This window comes from Elephas maximus, chromosome 2 (genome assembly GCF_024166365.1).
Source record: "Elephas maximus indicus isolate mEleMax1 chromosome 2, mEleMax1 primary haplotype, whole genome shotgun sequence".
Classification (NCBI taxonomy): domain Eukaryota; kingdom Metazoa; phylum Chordata; class Mammalia; order Proboscidea; family Elephantidae; genus Elephas; species Elephas maximus.
In genome coordinates this window covers 153,922,501-153,938,457 of record NC_064820.1, presented here as the reverse complement: position 1 = coordinate 153,938,457, position 15,957 = coordinate 153,922,501, and the positions used below count along the sequence as shown (strand labels likewise).

Below are 15,957 nucleotides of genomic sequence, written 5' to 3'. Positions count from 1 at the left end.
GGGGTACTTACTCTAGGGCCTGGAGTGCACGTAATCCTGCCAAGGCAAATACCCACTACTCTGCCCCCAATTAGTCAACAAATATTGTATGTGAATTTTGAGCCAGGCCTCAAGGCAACAGGTGAAGACATATTGAAGTAATGTTTCCATTACCAAGTTTCAGGATCAGAAATAAAGTAGGCAAAAGGCATGCTTGATAGCAATGAAATTTTGTACAAAGTCCAAAGGAACAGTACAGTGCTTTGGGGGAACCCATAAGTCATTTAGGTACTACAGAAAATTATGTGAGGAGTGAGCTGAGTCAGAGAAAGTAAACAGGCCATATGGTGGCAGCCTTGTTAATGTAAATAGACCCCTCTTTTCAGGGTATAGAACTGCCAAAAGTTGTCCAAAATTTCATCTGCTTTAAGTTGGTGTAATGATTGGACTGTCTTCCTTTTATTCTTTTATTTATTTTGGAGGAAAAGACAGTTTTTTTTTTCCTTTCCTCTGCATTCCCTGAACCTAACATAGCACCTGACCCAGGGAATATCAAAGATTTTTTTTTTTTTTTTCAGTAAGCCAGTCTGTGCCATCTAATTTGCAAGTCAGGCCTATATATGGAAGGCAGTTTCTTCTCCATGGTTCTCAACAAGAGGCAGATGAGAACTTCTGACCTGCACCCCTCAAGGGACATAAACATTTTTGATTGTCACAGCTTGAAGTCAGTGCTACTGGCATCTCGTGGGTAGAGGTCAGGGATGCAGCTAAACATCCTAGAGTGCACAGGACAGCCCCCACAATAAAGAATTATCTGGCCCAAAATGTCAGTAGTACCAAGACTGAGTAACCTTGTACCTAGGCCAAATCCAGATAGGAAAGAAAACATTAAGCTCAACCCTGAGCTCCGCTGTTCCAAAACCAGAAGATAAAAGGAGGATGAAATTATAGGGAAAGTTTTCTCCAGACGCCTCTAAATGCCACAAGGATCCCACATCAGAGGAAGATAGGATTCAGGCTGAAGGAACTTAGGCCTATAAAGAAAAAAAAAAAAGTGACAGGGCTCAAATGAACAGAGAATGAAAAATAAGCTCTATATGGAAATCCTCAGTGTGGGAAGGAAAGACAAATATATACACAGGAAGAATATGGAATGTTCCTACCAAATGTGAAACACACCCAGTTAATGCCATTTATTATAAATGTTGAACAGCTTCTTTGACCGGGGGATCCCATAGTGAGGTTTTTTGTTTGTTTGTTTGTTTTTCTTTTTTGCATCAAACAGGTTCTTCCAAGAGCCTGCTCACAAGGAAGACAAAAACAGAGACCTCCTGAATAAAATGAAACAAACATGAGAAGTTGAAACAGTCTGCATCTGAACAAAAAAAGGTTAAAAAACTCACCAGAACAAACCACACCAAACACTCATCCCATTTAATTTCCTGTTACATGCTCTGAGGTAAGCCAAGAACATCAGGCCGTGGGGCACCAAAGCTCTGGGGTTCTAGCTCAGGCCCCCTCAATGTGACAGATTCATGCACACACACCCACACATACCACTGACCCAGGCAGAAGTACACATGCATGCACAGGTGGCTAGAGAACCACAGGGCAGACTGGGAGTAGGAGGGGGCTGGCCAAGGATACGCCATCAACTGGAAACTGGGGGACCCAGAGAACCCTTCTGCTGCAGGCTGAGCAAGAGTCAAAATTAAAATAATGGCAGAACACAGAATGAACATAGTATGCTGAGACAAGGGATTGGGTAGATGAAGAGGGAAAGATGCAGGGGAGTTTCGGGAAAGCAGCCTCAGAAGGGGAGGTTTTTCTTTATTGGGAATTCAGATGGGCAGAGGTCCTGTGACTCCAGTGATATACTCAGAATGAGGGAATGTGCCACAGCATTACCTCTGCACCTTGTGCTTTTCCCAAAGTAGAGAGAAAGCACAAACATCTAGCCTGTAACCCTCGCCATTGCCATTCTTAAGGACTTTTCCCCAAGTCCCCAAAAAAGAAATGACCCCCCCACACATACAAAGTTAGGCCCAGCAAAGGGCCAAGCATAGAAAGGCTCAGTAACTCTTCTTGGTAGAACCAAAGCCAGAGAAGCCCATCACAGCTGCCATCTCATCATCCTCCTCAAATGTCAAGTCCTCCTCAGCCCTCCTTTTCTTCTCCTTCTGTTTCTCTTTCTTATAGGCTTTGGCCTTCTCCTCCTGTGGGGCGGGGGGGGGGGGGGAGGAGGGAGGGGAATAAATCACTCAGAATTAGTGCACATTCCTGAGTCAGTCGACCTAAGAGACAGAGGAGCTTCAAGATTCCTTTCTATCTTTAGCAGAAAATAGTTAAAGACAAGTAAAATCACAAGAGCTGAGGAAAAGCCACAGTAAAGATTATAAGGGAGAAGGAAGAGAAGCTTTAGCTTCTGGAGAAGCACTTCTCAATCCTAAACCCAGGTTTATGTCTAGTTCTTAACAGGATTTTAGGAGCAAAACCATATAACAGCAACTAACATTCTGGAGCATGTAGCATATGCCAGGAACCGTTCTAAGTGCTTTAAGTATCTTATATTAAGATCTCCAATATGGGGAAACTGCAGCGCAGAGAGGTTAAGTAACTTGCCTAAGATTCACAGCCAATAAGAATTCTGTCCCAGTCAAGGCTGGTTTCAGGGGTCTCTCAGAGACTGGGTACATTTAGTTAATCCCTTCTATAGTAAAAAAAAAAAAAGACCCAGAGGGTCCAGGAGAAAAGAGTAGGTTTGGAGCCATTTCCTTCAGAACATGAGAGTCCCCAAAAAGGCAATAGATGTTTCCCCTATATAAAGAAATTCAGAAGAAACAACTGTCCTCTGGGGATGGAAGTGGAATTAGGAAGAGATCTTCCCCATGACTCAGAAAATTCTACGCTGGGGGCAAGGAGGGGAGTGGAGCCTTGCCTCTTCTCTGAGCTCCTTCATCCTTTCCTCAAAATCATAATCCTTCTGCTTCTCTTCCATCTTCTTCTTGTTGACTTCAAAGCGTTTCTTCACCTGATCCAAGGTGGAACGTTCCACACGCATAGACATGCCAAGGTTTCGCTGATCTGGATGGGGTCAACCAGGAAGAAGGCAAGGTCATTACAATGTCTTCAGCTTCTCAAAAAGTCTTCCTGATTTTAAAAATAATCTTCTTATAAAACACACAGCAAAAATAATTATGGCTGAAAGAAACTCCATGGCTGCACCTGTTCCCAAAAGCAGTAGCCCCAAGTAACAAGATGCAAGTGGCTTTGAACTGCCTTTCCTGAGCAGTATAGAAGGCACCAGTGGGGGTAACTGGGCATAGGAGAAGAGCATGGTTTGGGCTTATTGAGAGCCTAGAACAGTATCTCACCTCATGGCTTCCAAAAAGAAAAGAATGGTCTGTATTGAAGCAACTGGAGAGTTTCCCAAGCGTAAAAAGGGCCCAGTAGAAACCACCCTTTTCCACACCCACTCATCTTCAAAACTCAATCCCAGCCTGTCACAAACTACCTCCAAGCCTTACGTTTCTTTCCATTAATGTGATCCAGGAAGTTGATGGAGTCCTTCACCACACAGTCGCAGACATTGCAGTAATATCTAACAAACAGGAAGAACAGCACTTAGGCCTAAGCTGGTTGTAAGGATATCATTGTTTTCAATCAAGAAACCCTTATTTTTAGGTAAAATAGTCTCAATCTTTTTAGACTAAAGAGACAATTTTCATTTCCATAAAGCCCTAGCTCTTGGGAGAGCACAGTAGCCAGCCTCCAAGACAGCCCCCGCCTCCTGGTATCCACAAACTTGAGTATTCCTCTCCCATATTGCACCGGGGTTGGTCTTGAGACCAACAGGAAGTGGAAAAAGTGATGGTGTGTCACTTTTTAAGACGAGGTGATAAAAGACCATCACTTCTGTCTTAGTCCATCCATCTGTCCCTCCCTCCTGGATCATGTGCTCTGGTAAAGTCAGCTGCCTTGTTGTAAGCAGCCCTATGGAGAAGCTAATAAAGTGAAGAACTGAGGCCTCCAACCAGCAGTCATACGACACAGCTTAGAAGCCGGTCCTCCGATCCCATTTAAGCCTCAGACGACTGTAGTCCCAGCCAACGCTTTTGACTGCAGCTTTGAGACAGATTAAGCCAAAACCACCTACCTAAACCACTTCCAGATTACTTACCCATAGAAATTTGGGAGCTGTATGCTGTTTAAACTGCTACCTTTTGGGGCAATTTGTTACATATCAATAGGTAACTAATAGAGAGAGGAATGACAACAGGGAGTTTACTAAACACGTCATTAATTACTATCTGTGTTGCCTTCCTGCTAGAAAACTTAAAAAACTGGATGCAGTAGTAGGGATGGGGAGAAAGGTGAAGAGCTCTTGTGGGATCCTTCTTATAAGTTATAGTCTTGGTCTGGGAGGAAGGTGCACAACCAGGCAATCCATAAGGAATACAGCCTTTGTGGCCTGTCTGGAATACCAACCCCCTTCTTCACCATCAGCAGCTCCTAGGCTCCATGCTACCCACTGCTGCCCAGTCAATTCTGACTCAGAGAGACCCAGTAGGACAAAGCAGAACTGCCCCATAGGGTTTCCAAGGCCATAAATCTTTATGGTAGCAGGCTGCCACAACTTTCTCCCACAAAACAGCTGGTGGGTTCTAACTGCTGACCTTTCTGTTAGCAGTGAAGTGCTTAACCACTTCACCACTAGAGCTCCTAGGCTCCATTCTAGCTCTAGCTAATTTCTCTCTAAAAATCTCTTCAGTAGTTTCCTTCATTTCTTTCTCTGGCAGGAGAACAAATAATCTCTTTTAAGATATTAAGAAGTATTTACTGTGCTAATATGTCAAAGCCTATGGAGTGACCCCTCCTAGAGACGTGATCGTGTTAACTTGGAAGACTAAAAGAAAAACAAATCTAAGAATGGAATTACAGGCAAACAGGTTGTTATCTGCAGGCCAGGGGCCGTTCTAGCACTTCCTAAAACCAATATAGTTTATTAGATCCACTGTTGGCTGCTGAAAAAGACGACCAGCAACTCACCCTCCCATCTCAGATTGCGGGGTGGTCTTGGTAATGACAATTGTCTTTCCAAGCTTAGATTCCAGGTCCACCTTGTAGTCCCTGTGCCGCAGAAGCTCCCGCTTGACGGGCTGCACTGGTTTTCCTGGAACACAATGGGGAGGGGAGCCCCTTCGATATCACAGTTCCACAACCAGAAAAGAAAAAGAAATGTATGAAACCAAAAATTCAGAACTCTACACTCATTTCTTGATTCCTGAAGCAAGGGACACAATGACACCTTGAAGCAGCAGCTAAGGAGAGCCTAAACAGAGAAATAAGTGATAAGCAATCCCCAACTTCTTATAGCTTTTCTCCAGTTTAAAGCCAGTAAGTCTAAAAGCAATGTGTTTTCTATTCATTGATTAACTGAGTTGAAGGGAGGAGTTTGCACAAAGAGCAACCTTTTGAAAGAATAGCAAGGACACTCAGTAATGCTCTCAGGCAGATACTCTAAACATAACACAGAAAGAAACCTTTGCAAGCTGCTTCAAAATAAAAGGGAGAGTGGGCGGGGAATGGACCCAACATTTAGGAAGTACCAGTTATGGGCCAAGCACCGTCATACATGTTACATAAAAAATGAAAGAGATTGTGGAGCAAGATGATGTGAGAATACAATGGAAGAAAAATGTACAAATTTGGAAATAGAGAAGAAAATAAGACATTCCTTTTTGTCAAGTGGGATCTTTATGTAGGAGAGAAACTCCACCTCCTCGACATTGTACAAGGCAAAGAAAAACAGCACTACCAAGCACTAGCTGAAACAATCACATGGTTCCCTGATGAGTATTTCCGCTGTTCTCAGAGGGTCTTGACTGGGTCAGAAATGTTCTCCTCTTCTTGAAGTAATTCCAAGGGAAAGAAGGAGTCCTCGATAGCAGTAATGCACAGCAGCAATACACACCACTTAGCTTCTTCTCTGACATTACTAAGAATTCCAAGCTCTGTACATCAGGAAAGCACCAAATGAACCAACCAGGGCTGGAAAGGATCTCAAAAACCACTTCAGTCCACCTCATCGCCCTCACTTTATACAAAAGAAACCGTGGATCAGGGGGACTATGCTCCGCAAAAGGTCACACAAAGTAGAAGAGGAGAAGCAACGCATTTTAACTCCTCACTCACTCCGATTTCATCGCTACTATGATACCACTGGCTCCTGCTTGGGCAAGCACTCACCATCCTTCTTTTCTCTCTCTTCCGTGAGCCTCTTCTCGGCGAGCTTCTCATATTCATCTTTGTCCCACTTTCGGCGAAAGTCCAAGTTTTTCGTCTGTGGGTAAAAAAGCACTCAAGATCCGTCGCTAACCATGCCTGGAACCCTAGAGAAACTGAAAGTACCGGATCCTCGTTGCCAAGGTGGCCCCAGGACCCTCCGAGAGAGAAGCCACTCCGAACCCGTAAAAGGAGGCTGAGGTGGCCTCGGGACCCTAACCCAAGACCTCTGCGATGCCGCTGATCCTGCGCCCAGGCCTTACGGAAGAACTCACGCACCCCAGACCCTGCGATCGCGAGGAGGTGTCGGATAGCCAGTCCCGTGCAGCAGTCCGTCTCTATTCCGCCCAGAGAAGGCCCCAAAACCTCCCCCTCACACAGAGCACTTACCCCGCTGCCCGACGCCATCTTCACTGCGAAGTGAATGGGAAGCTGGAAAATGTCGTAAAAAGCGGCCTTCGGGCGTAAAGCAAACTTGCTCTCCAATAAACTTAGAGTGTCGTTTTCTAAGGCTGCTAAGAACTGGAGGGCTTCTAAAATAGGCTTGTTGACCCCGCCTCTGCTCCAAGGAGACGGCGCAGGCGCAAGGGCAGCATGAAGCTACACGGAAGTAAGGGCACCTGCTAACATTTTTTTTGGCGTGGTTTTTCGCAAGAGCTACGAAGAGATTTAGTGGGGCTCCTCTGCTTACAAACGAGGGAACTTGGGGCTCAGAAACAGGTTCCTCTAATCTAACCTAATCAACTTTGCACACATTGTCATGAGTTTCTAAACCATCTTTAAGGATAAAGAACAGAGACTCTAAATGCCCCATTAGAATGGTGGTGTTGGTAAAGAATATTGAATATACTATGGACTGCCAGAAAAACAAACAAGTCTGTCTTGGAAAAAGTATAGCCAGAGCAGTCCTTAGAAGTCAGGCTGGCGTGAATTCATCTCATGTATTTTGGACATATTATCAGGAGGGATCAGTCCCTGGAGGACATCATGCTTGGTAAAGGGTCAGTGAAAAAGAGGAAGACCCTCAACAAGATGGATTGACACAGTGGCTGCAACATTGGGCTCAAACATAGCAAGGATAGTGAGGATGGCGCACGAGGGGGCAGTGTTTCCTTTTGTTGTGCATGGGATTGCTGTTGAGTCAGAACCCACTGGCCACCTAACAACAGATGCCCCATTCACCTGCATAAACTAGAGCTATGGCCCTAAGCTATGCTGAAGTGTTTGCAAAGGTCAAAAATGTATGGGAAGCACTTTTTGCACCTTATCTCTTTTTCCTGAAGCAATGTTATCACCCCTTGGTTAACTCATTTTTTCCTTCGGCTAGGAACATTATAGTCATTCAACCTATACAGTACAATTTAATGAACATGATTGGACTTGGGAAAGTCACTCATCAGCAACACTCTTTGGTGAAGCACTCTGGCACACGGCTCACTGTATGTTGATTTTCAGCGATACGACAGAGTGTGGCTGCTCACTTCACTGAACGAATAAACATCATCCCAAGGAGGTTCCAGTTTTCCAGTGTATACTCAAGTATTTTCTATGGCCTATTCCCGTGATAACAAATTATTCAAACTACTACATTTAATATTTTATTTAACATATCCAACCACTTATAAAACAGCTACTCCTATGGAAGGGCAGTCCTGGTGGCGCAGTGGTTAAGAGCTTGGCTGCTAACCAAAAGGTCAGCAGTTCAAATCCATCAGCCGCTTCTTGGAAATCCTGTGGGACAGCTCTACTCTGTCCTACCCAGACAACTTGACAGCAAAGTGTTCTATGAAGGGGCATGGAATAGTCAGAGCGGTGACTCTGGCACAGGAAATGATCTCCAAAATCTCAAAAGATCAGATTTTCATCTTGTCAGTCACCTATTAAGTTCGACATTCAAGATCTTAAACAGACAGCCCCACCCTGTTGTTAACAATGGATGGGCTAGATACCAGATCAATCTGGCTACTGTCTTGCATCCAGTGGTGTAGCATCTCTGTCTTCAGACATTAGCAGAAAGCAACCACTGCCTCTTCTTGCTGTCTCCAAAAACTCCCTGGACAGGCCAAGGGCTGGCTGCAGACAAATTCACCAGCCTCAGCTTCAGAAGCTGCAGTGGAAGGTTAAGTATCATGGTTCTGATCTCAACTGCTCAGTCCTCTCAGCCTGAGGTGACTCTCCGAGAGCTCGGCTCACAGCAACCATATCAGCACCTGTTGGCAGCATTCAGTTGGCACTTCAAACCTGCCATCTGCCTCTGCAGTTAGAACATGTCTCTTTACAGTATCAGTCATCTGCCCCTACGCAGAATAACTGCTCACACTAATGACTTGAAGCCACCGGACACAGGAGTCCTTAGGGCTTTCTATTAATTTTGTAACAAGGAAGGATAGCAAAGGCAGAAGGCGCTTGTCACCCATCCTGGACAGCAGTTGTGATATCCATCGGGAACTCAGTCCTAGATGAAACTTTTTCTACGAAGAGCAGAAGATGACAGTCAGGCAAGGATCAAGAATCAGATAGTCGCTTCTGAATTTCAGCCACAAGATGTTCCCGTTTAATGGTCACCTGAAACATAAAGAACCCTCATGTGACAAGCTCAAAAGTGATACCAGCTCCTTAGCCACTGCTTTTCTAGATTCATATTACTCTGCATCTGCTCCCACTAATTAAGCAACCCACAGGAAGTAACGTGTGCTTCAAGTTGACATGGAGAACATATGTCCTCAAGAGTAAAGGGATTCAAATGCAAATACCTCATCTATATCTTTTGTTGATTAGTCTCAAAGTATGCATTCAGGTTGCATCTGTCCTTCTGCCTACCTGGACAATACTCATTGGCTGCAATAGTTATTTGGGGTAGATCTTCATTCATCTCTATCCCTATTAACCCTGGGGATATTTCTCCAGCCAGAAAATATGTATTTCTTAAAGAATCCAGGAAAGGTAGAAACATTGATTCCATCTATCTCTGCCTGCCCCCACTCACCTCCTCCTTGCTGGCCACTGAACGGAGCTTGATGATCCCTTCCTTCATTTCTTGCTCACCAATAATGACCACCAGTGGAATGCCCATGTTCTCACAGTAGTGCAGCTGGGTTAGTAGTTTAGGGTTGTTCTTGTACAGTAGCTCAGCCTGAAAAAGGTAAAGACAGAGTAGGAGGCTTAGAAGTCACCACAGCACACAAATCATAGGAGTAAGTATTTCCAAGGGAGCCAGAAATAAGTGGCTGGCCCTCCTACCCTAAGAAGCCACTCTAATGAAGACTAAAAAGGTCTGGAGTTTCAGCCTAAACATTACACTGGGATTAACTTCCACATATTCCTAGGTGGTCTGGATATCAGCTCCACCATACCTTGATCCCAGCATCCCAGAGCTCTGCAATTAGCTTCAATCGTTCTTGGAGAAAATTCTTCTGTGGTGTGGCCACAAATACTTGAGTCTCTGTGGTCCGTACCTTTTCACCAAAAACCTAATAAAAGAAAGAAAAAATAGCAAAACTAGTAAGAACTTCTTTGCATCAATAACTCCAAAAGATATAAAGAGTAGTAAGGAAAATGATCCAACTTCACCTCCAGAAACGTGAGGGGTTTTTAGGCCTTTGGCCCCATTCACCCATACCTAGGACCTACCTTCATTCTCTGCTCCACAATAGAGAAGATCCGCTCCACTCCAATGCTGAGCCCCACACATGGCACCCTGTGGCCCTTGGGGTCAAACATGCCCACCAGCCCATCATAGCGCCCACCAGCAGCCACACTGCCCATGCTCAAGGACTCCTCTCCAGCCTGATTTGGGGTCTGTAGAAAAACTGCTTCATAGATCACTCCTGTATAGTAGTCCAGGCCCCGGGCCAGGCTTAAGTCAAAAGAGATCTGTGGGGACAAAACTATCATCAATCTCAGACAAGACTTAGAACCCTGGGAGCCCAGGGCTCAACAGGAAGCCCACTCTCAACTCATCTTACCTTCTCAGCAATTCCAAAAAGAGTCAGGTATTCAAACAGCAGCTTCAGGTCCCTCAGGCCCTCCAGGACCTGCTTGTTCTGGGACAGTCTGGAATCCTGGAACAGTTGCTCTACCAGGGACACGCCACCTGGGGAGACATGTGGTGAAAAATAAGGCCTATTATTTTCATCTAAATGTGTTTCATCCAAATTTATCCTAAATGTGCTCCAGCCAGACCCACTCATTTTCTTAAAAAAAGATCATATGACCAGGTGCCTCCTCTGCCTCTACCTTTGCCATCTGAAAACACAAAGTGGCTACAGTAAAAGGGGAATTAAATTCAGGCCAGGCTCTGGAGCTCTGCACCATCTCTGGAAAGGAGTAGTTTCAGAGGCAGAAGTTGTACACATGTCACCCTTACCCTGGTTCTATCACATAGCTCTGAAAACCCTGGTTCTTACCATGACGTTGGACGTAATCCCCAATTCTATCAGCCACCTCAGGAGCCAGGCTCTTCTTTGTCACCATCTCGTGTCTCACATCTTTCCAAGACATCTGCGTAATACCCAAACATTAGCTCGGTCTCAAGACCCTTCCTTCTCTAACTGGAAAAAGACATCTCACTTTCATTCAGTATGTATGTCAGGAATAACTAATACTACATTCAGCAAAGTCAGAGGCAGCTTAGGAAATCCACCCACAGTCCTCACTGCACAGCAGAACTCAGCCTCTGCTTCAGGATGTCACCTTACCTTCCTACCAGAAACAGTTCACTTCTAGCCACCATCCCATTTTTCTTTAGAAATGTAGATTTGAGGGCAAGACAGAAATCTAGATAGGGTCTACTGAAGCATGCCTTCCTTTTTTACCTTGTCTAGTTTGTCTAGTGAGGAACAGATGGCTCGGAACTTGCTTTCAGGAACACCACAGACAGCAAACATCCCGTCTAAAATCCGCCGGTCGTTCACCTGTGAATTCAGTGTAAGTAACCCAAGTACCCTGTCAATGCTGTTTCCCTCAAAATAATGGCAGTCCCTGCTCTCTTGACTCATAAATGGACAGAAAGGGAAGTCTCACAGGAAGAGTATATAGAAAATGCAGTAGCTGTACTAAACCCCGCAGGCTTGAGGGGTGGGCCACCTATGTTTTGGTACTAGCATGAACAGCACCACACAAATCCAGACTTCTTCCCCCAGTCCACAGTCCCAATCTCACCTTAATAAGAAAGTCCCCCAGTTGCAACCCACTTAGGATTTCACACATGATCTTCAAACATTCTGCATCAGGAATCATAGGGTCAAATTGACCGGCAATGTCAAAATCCTACAGCAGAAAAAAAGACAGGAAAAAGAAAAAAAAAAACTCCACTTATCAGCCAGTTCGCAAGGTGTGGCCTCCAGAATTATCAAGCTGCTGTTACTCTCCATCCAGTCACTTACACACTGGTAGAACTCCCTGTAACGGCCTTGGGCAATGGTTGGGCTCTCCCTCCGCCACACCTTTCCAATATGATAGCGTTTCATCTTCTTCACTTTATTCATGGCCAGATAACGAGCAAAAGGGACCTCACACAAATAGGTTAAGGAAGAAGGATACTGCATCCAAAGCTTAGGCCCTGTGCACAGACATCAGGGAAGACTGGGCCTCTAGCAATTGGATCTCATTCACTAGCGTGAAAACAAGGATATTCTCTGTCTAGTTTCCCACAATCCCCAAGACTTGGCAGTGCTTGGCATTCAATACGTATTGAATAGTATAAACGAAGGAATCCTACCAATCTGAAAGTTTGGCAGAAAGCAGGGGAAGCAGAAATAGAAATGACAAGAACTTCAGGTCTGGGCCATTACCTCCCATTCATATCAATTCTCAACCCTCTCAAAATAGTCAAGCTTCAGAAGCTGGATTTGCCTACAACTTCCAAGCCATTTTTTCTTAATAGTGTAGGCCCAGGACCACCTGCATCTTAATTACCCAAGATGCCTGTTTAAAATGCAGATAGCTGAATCTCTGAGGCTGGGGCCAGGAATTTGTGTTTCTGAAAGCTCCCACAAGGGATTTCTATGTGCGTTAGTTAAACTACGGTGCTCCAGGCCAGGCTCTGCTGGCAGAATTGCCTTCCTGAAGAAACTGGGAGTAGAGGCCCCCAGTGAATCTATTTGATCTCAGAGTCACTCTCCCCTCTTTTGTCACATAAATCCCTGTAGGTTTGGAAAGAGACAGGTTAGGCTCCAGCACTCAGAAGGATACAGTAAGGTCATAGCGAAGGGACAACAGCTCTCCACCCTGATCCTTCAGATCATAGATGAGCACGGAGTCCTCTCCATACTTTTCAGTAAGCAATTCCTGCAGGGATCAAACATAAGAAGAACCCAGTTCTAAGGACTCTAGAACACAGGTTATAAGCCCTTTGAGACACTGAAGTCAGGTGAAGAAATGAGGTTCCAGGCATTCTTTTCCCCTTACCTTCAGCTCAAATGCTGGGGTATCCAATCCCTTTGCTCCATGCCGTTTAAAGCAGCTGACAACCATACCAAGAATTTTCTCCCTTACAACCATCTGCTGGGGACTAAGATCCCTCGTGCCCTGGGAACCAAAAGTAGCCAAGGGGAGAGGGGGCGTCAATTTAAGGGAAAGAGTTAAACTACAGCTACAACCGAAGGTCTGGAGATGAAATCTCTTAAGTTTAAGTGACTCTGAGCCCCACCCAGTATTTCAAGAATAATAAAGACATTTAAAAAAAAAAATTTAATGTTTAGATATATGCACACCCATGTTTATTGCAACACTGTTTACAATAGCAAAAAGATGGAAGCAACCAAGGTGCCCATCAACGGATGAATGGATAAATAAATTACGGTATATTCACACAATGGAATGCTATGCATCGATAAAGAACAGTGAGGAATCTGTGAAACATTTCATAACATGGAGCAACCTGGAAGGCATTATGCTGAGTGAAATCAGTCAACTGCAAAAGGACAAATATTGTGTAAGACCACTATTATAAGAACTTGAGAAATAGTTTAAACTGAGAAAAAAACATTCTTTTGTGGATACGAGACGAGGGAGGGTGGGAGGGGGTATTCAGTAATTAGTTGGTAGGTAAGAACGACTTTAGGTGAAAGGAAAGACAACACACAATACAGGGGACGTCAGCACAACTGGACTAAACCAAAAGCAAAGAAGTTTCCTGAATAAACTGAATTCTTCGAAGGCCAGCATAGCAGGGGCAGGGGTTTGGAGACCATGATTTCAGGGGACATCTAAGTCAACTGGCATAATAAAATCTATTAAGAAAACATTCTGCATCCCACTTTGAAGAGTGGCGTCTGGGGTCTTAAACACCCACTTGGAGCAAAGGAGAATGAAGAACACCAAGGACACAAGGCGATTACGAGCCCAAGAGACAGAAAGGGCCACATGAACCAGAGACTACATCATCCTAAGACCAGAAGAACTAGATGGTGTCAGGATACAACCAATGACTGCCCTGACAGGGAACACAACAGAGAAGCCCTGAGGGAGCAGGAAAGCAGTGGGATGCAGACCCCAAATTCTCATAAAAAGACCAGACTTAATGGTCTGACTGAGACTGGAAGGACCCCGGTGGTCATGGCCCCCAGACCTTCTGTTGGCCCAGGACAGGAACCATTCCCAAAGCAAACTCTTCAGACATGGATTGGACTGGACAATGGGTTGGAGAGGTATGCTGGTGAGGAGTGAGCTTCTTGGATCAGGTGGACACTTGAGACTATGTTGGCATCTCCTGCCTGGAGGGGAGATGAGAGGGTAGAGGGGGTTAGAAGCTGGCGAAATGGACACGAAAAGAGAGAGTGGAGGGAGAGAGCAGGCTGTCTCATTAGGTGGGGAGTAACTGGGAGTATGTAGCAAGGTGTATATAAGTTTTTACATGAGAGACTGACTTGATTTGTAAACTTTCACTTAAAGCACAATAAAAATTAAAAAATTTAATGTTTAAAAAGGACATTAAGAGGAGTCAGGCAGAGAGAAGCAAAGCAGAGGGCACTCCTCCAAGGCACTCTAATGGTACAGGGTGGGGCATAGAGCATTACCTTTGGGGTCTTGATAATAAAATCTGACTTCTCTTGATTTGGATTCAGTTGAGACGTTAACACTGCCTCTGCAACCTGGCAGGAGAAGGAATGTGAGATGTGGCTCCCCTGGACACTGGCCTGGTGGACCACCAACTTGTAAAGACCTTTGGCCTTGAGCAACAGGAAGCCTGAGCACCATTTATTTATCCCAATCTCAGCCCCTCACCTCCAAGAACCCATGTTGTATCTACAATATACATGTAATATATATGAGATCAGGTCTTCATCACACATGAGTCTTCACTATATCTAGAGTTTTTAAATGTCTGAAAAGGTTTAAGCACCTGAGAACAATGAAGGCACAGAATCCACCACTACCACCAGCAACCATCTAGGGTTAGAGATTAGTATAACCTCCAGTTCTCAGTTCCTATTCAAACAGCAAAAATAAGAATTTTTAATAAGGTAACTCTAGTCATCAGGCTTGGAAATAGGGAAAATATAATTTGAAGACAGAAGAGAACCAGTCCAAGGGCATAGAACAAGCCTGTGGAATGAACAGGAATCTGTTTCCTGATTGAACTAAAAACAAAAAACCCAGGCTGGTAGGATGCTGTGACTGACAGTAATAAAAAACCTGAACCCTGTCATTCATGATAACACAAAGCATCTGCTAGGGAAAACAATAGGGTCTTTCAGAAGAAAGGCAGAGCAGAATCTGTGACTTTATTTCCTTGTTAGCAAGAAAAGGAATTTGGTAATTCCATACTTTGGTGGGTTCTCTCCCCCAAGGGATGGCAATTCAAATCCACAACCCCTCATCCGCAATTCCAAAATCCAAAAAACCGAGAATATTTTTGGAAATTTTGAGGTAAATTATAATGTGAACTGTAGCCAGTCAACTTAAAGTCCTTAGTTATCTCCGTGTGAATGTTCATACATTTTGCTTAAGAAACATTAACATGTTTGTTAATAGTTGCTGCCCCAGATCCCACTGAGGGTGTGAAGTCATATGCAGTATATCATCTTTTACTTTTCTAAGGTCTAAAAAATTAATGCCGAAAAACATATGGATCCAAGAGTTTCAGATAAAGGATTGTGGACCTGCATTAAAATACTCTCGGTAGTATATATCCATAGGTAAGTCATCTAACCTTGCAGCCTCGGTTGTTTCCTCAACTGTAAAATGGAAATAATAATCCCAACCTTCTCAAGATTGCTTTGAGAATTAAAGCCTTTAAAAAGCCTAGCTTAGTGCAGGCACATAGTGGGCATTCAGTAAAACTATAATATTACTGGAGTACATGCCAGGAGTCCAAGCTTTTAGACCTGGAGGCCCTGCCCCAACAGACCGGAGCTCTCGCAGTCCGGCTCACCTGGCTATGAGAGCTGACCGCCCGGGTGCAGGCGGTATAGGGCGACCACAGAATCTGGCTGAGCAGAGCAGCCCAGGCCTTCCTGGGCCGGAGTCCGAGCTGGGGCATCACGCGACAGGAGACCAGTTTTCCCGGACAGGACAAAGGTGCTGGGAATGCGGCAGGTCGCACCCCAGGAAGGGTGCGGGACACTGTAAAGGCGAAGCCCAAGCACCAGGGAGAAGGCAGGCGCTCTTCCAACTCCCAAGTCGCAGAAGCTTAGCGCGGCGCGCCTCAGGTTCCTTTGGCAGTCAGCTTCGACACTGCCGGTAGGAGCC

General features: G+C 44.8%; 2 protein-coding genes across 2 annotated transcripts; both read right to left on the bottom strand.

Moving 5' to 3' along the window:
- Positions 1-1,148: 1,148 nt before the first annotated feature.
- ZMAT2 (zinc finger matrin-type 2) lies at positions 1,149-6,763 on the bottom strand. Its single transcript, XM_049873839.1, has 6 exons — positions 6,655-6,763; positions 6,229-6,322; positions 5,029-5,152; positions 3,507-3,580; positions 2,918-3,063; positions 1,149-2,195 (listed from the first exon to the last, which is right to left on the bottom strand). Exons 1-6 carry the CDS (start codon positions 6,670-6,672, stop codon positions 2,052-2,054), a joined length of 600 nt encoding a protein of 199 aa, XP_049729796.1. The 5' UTR covers positions 6,673-6,763; the 3' UTR covers positions 1,149-2,051.
- A 1,078-nt stretch (positions 6,764-7,841) lies between these two features.
- On the bottom strand, positions 7,842-15,947 carry LOC126070056 (histidine--tRNA ligase, mitochondrial). The gene is made up of 13 exons (XM_049873838.1): positions 15,641-15,947; positions 14,283-14,357; positions 12,673-12,792; positions 12,457-12,552; positions 11,649-11,774; positions 11,425-11,532; positions 11,079-11,177; positions 10,671-10,764; positions 10,230-10,357; positions 9,895-10,137; positions 9,618-9,734; positions 9,251-9,397; positions 7,842-8,829 (listed from the first exon to the last, which is right to left on the bottom strand). The coding sequence occupies exons 1-13, from the start codon at positions 15,746-15,748 to the stop codon at positions 8,770-8,772; spliced, it is 1,521 nt and encodes a 506-aa protein (XP_049729795.1). The 5' UTR covers positions 15,749-15,947; the 3' UTR covers positions 7,842-8,769.
- Between the last annotated feature and the right edge of the window lie 10 nt (positions 15,948-15,957).